The following is a 1,901-nucleotide window of genomic DNA, read 5'->3' as shown; positions in this document are numbered from 1 at the left end:
TTTTTACAGAGAGGAAGGGAGAGGAATAGAGAGTTAGAAACATCAATGAGAGAGAAACATCGATCAGCTGCCTCCTACACACCTCCCACTGGGGATGTGCCCACAACCAAGGTACATGCCCTTGACCGTAATCGAACCTGGGACCTTTCAGTCCACAGGCTGATGCTCTATCCACTGAGCCAAACCGGTTACGGCCAAAATTAGTATTTTAATTAATTTCAGAAAAAGATATCACATGAATGTCGATTAGAAAACATGACTTGTTTTTGTGTAATTGCAAGGAAAAGAAATAACCCTTAACAGGTTCAGCAATACTTTTCTGGATCTTCCCTTTTATCAAAATCTATATATCTTCTCCCCAAAGCACCTGCTTCAAAACCCAACTCATGCTCTCTCTCTACCTCTGGCCGAGACAGGCTAACCCCCCACCATGTGGGTGCTAAGGACCCTGAGTCTGATCAGTGAACAGAACGGTCCTTTAAGCCACAACCCACAGGTAGTGGCACCCAGAGCCCCACTCCCAGTTCTCATGGGAGAGGCCACAGAGCTGGCTTTGTTTCCACCGTCTCAGGAAGAGGAGCCAAGAGCTGACTCTCAGCACAAATCAAGGCCCAATATGGAGAGAGTAAGGGCTCCTAGGCCCCGAGCAGGCTGCAAGCAGGGGCAGGAAGAAGGAGCTGCATAAGCACCCCATCTTTAGAAACAAGGGGACCCTGGGACCCTTCCCACAGCTGAGCTCCAGGGACAGCGCAAGCACACAGGTCTGAACAGGCGAGAGCTGAGGAAATCAGGGAACTAATCATCTGGGGCAGTGGTTCTCAACCTTCTTAATGCCACGACCCTTTAATACAGTTCCTCATGTTGTGGTGACCCCCAATTTCATTGTTACAAATTGAACATAATTAAAGCATAGCGATTAATCACAAAAACAATATGCAATTATATATGTGTTTTCCAATGGTCTTAGGCACACACAGGACATTTTCAGAGATAGACCACATATTGGGATACAGACAAAGTCTCTTTAAATTTAAGAAGGGGTTGCTACCCACAGGTTGAGAACTGCTGATCTGGAGGAAGAGGAGCTGGGGCAGATCTCTTCACATGGCTGGCAGCCCAACTTAGGACAGTACTCTGAGGACCAAGACAGCCACTCTGGACTGATACAGCTGCGGGACCTTCAGGCCTTTTCCCAGGTCCCACATCAAGTGTCGGATCCTGTTCCAGGTGTGATACATGAGTAAGAAGGTGAAAGCAAACTTGGCTGAGTGGGTCAGCACCGGTCCCAGACACAGGGACTTCCCCAGTTCCAGATGAGACTCAAAGTTCCCAGGGAGCAACAGGGCCAACAAGCCAAAAAGAGAGACCCCTGCACTCAAGGCAACACCAGTGTCGCGGTGGCCAATGGACATCGCCATGGGAAGAGACCAACTGTAGATAGTGATATGAGACAGAGGGCGGTTTGAACCAGTGTTCTTATTCCAGAATCTCTCCATCTCTTCCTTGGCTGAGGTTCCCAAAGGAACAGCATTTCTGATACAGAGCTGAGGACTGAGGTGGCCGCAGAGGCAATAATGGCTGACAGGTCTCAACAAGAGCACAACTATCTTTTGTTTGTTTTTTGTCTCTATGTCATTTATTTCCGCTCTGATCTTTATTATTTCCTTCCTTCTGCTTACTCTTGGTTTTTCTTGTTGCTCTCTTTCGAATTCTTTAAGTTGTAGGGTTAGATAATTTTTTACCAGTTTTTCTGGTAAGCCTGTAGTGCTATGAACTTCCCTCTCAGGACTGCTTTCACTATGTCCCATTGATTTTGAATTGTTGTGTTTTCATTGTCATTTTTTCCCAGGATGTTTTTTATTTCTTCTTTGATCTCTTTGGTAACCCAATCATTGTTTAAT

General features: G+C 46.3%; 1 protein-coding gene across 1 annotated transcript; it reads right to left on the bottom strand.

Moving 5' to 3' along the window:
- Positions 1-1,077: 1,077 nt before the first annotated feature.
- LOC132225090 (succinate dehydrogenase cytochrome b560 subunit, mitochondrial-like) lies at positions 1,078-1,604 on the bottom strand. The gene has a single exon (XM_059680303.1). The coding sequence runs from the start codon at positions 1,494-1,496 to the stop codon at positions 1,122-1,124; it is 375 nt and encodes a 124-aa protein (XP_059536286.1). The 5' UTR covers positions 1,497-1,604; the 3' UTR covers positions 1,078-1,121.
- Between the last annotated feature and the right edge of the window lie 297 nt (positions 1,605-1,901).

Source organism: Myotis daubentonii, chromosome X, assembly GCF_963259705.1.
Source record: "Myotis daubentonii chromosome X, mMyoDau2.1, whole genome shotgun sequence".
Lineage (NCBI taxonomy): Eukaryota > Metazoa > Chordata > Mammalia > Chiroptera > Vespertilionidae > Myotis > Myotis daubentonii.
The sequence above is the reverse complement of the archived record's forward strand: the minus strand, read 5'-3'. Positions and strand labels throughout refer to the sequence as shown.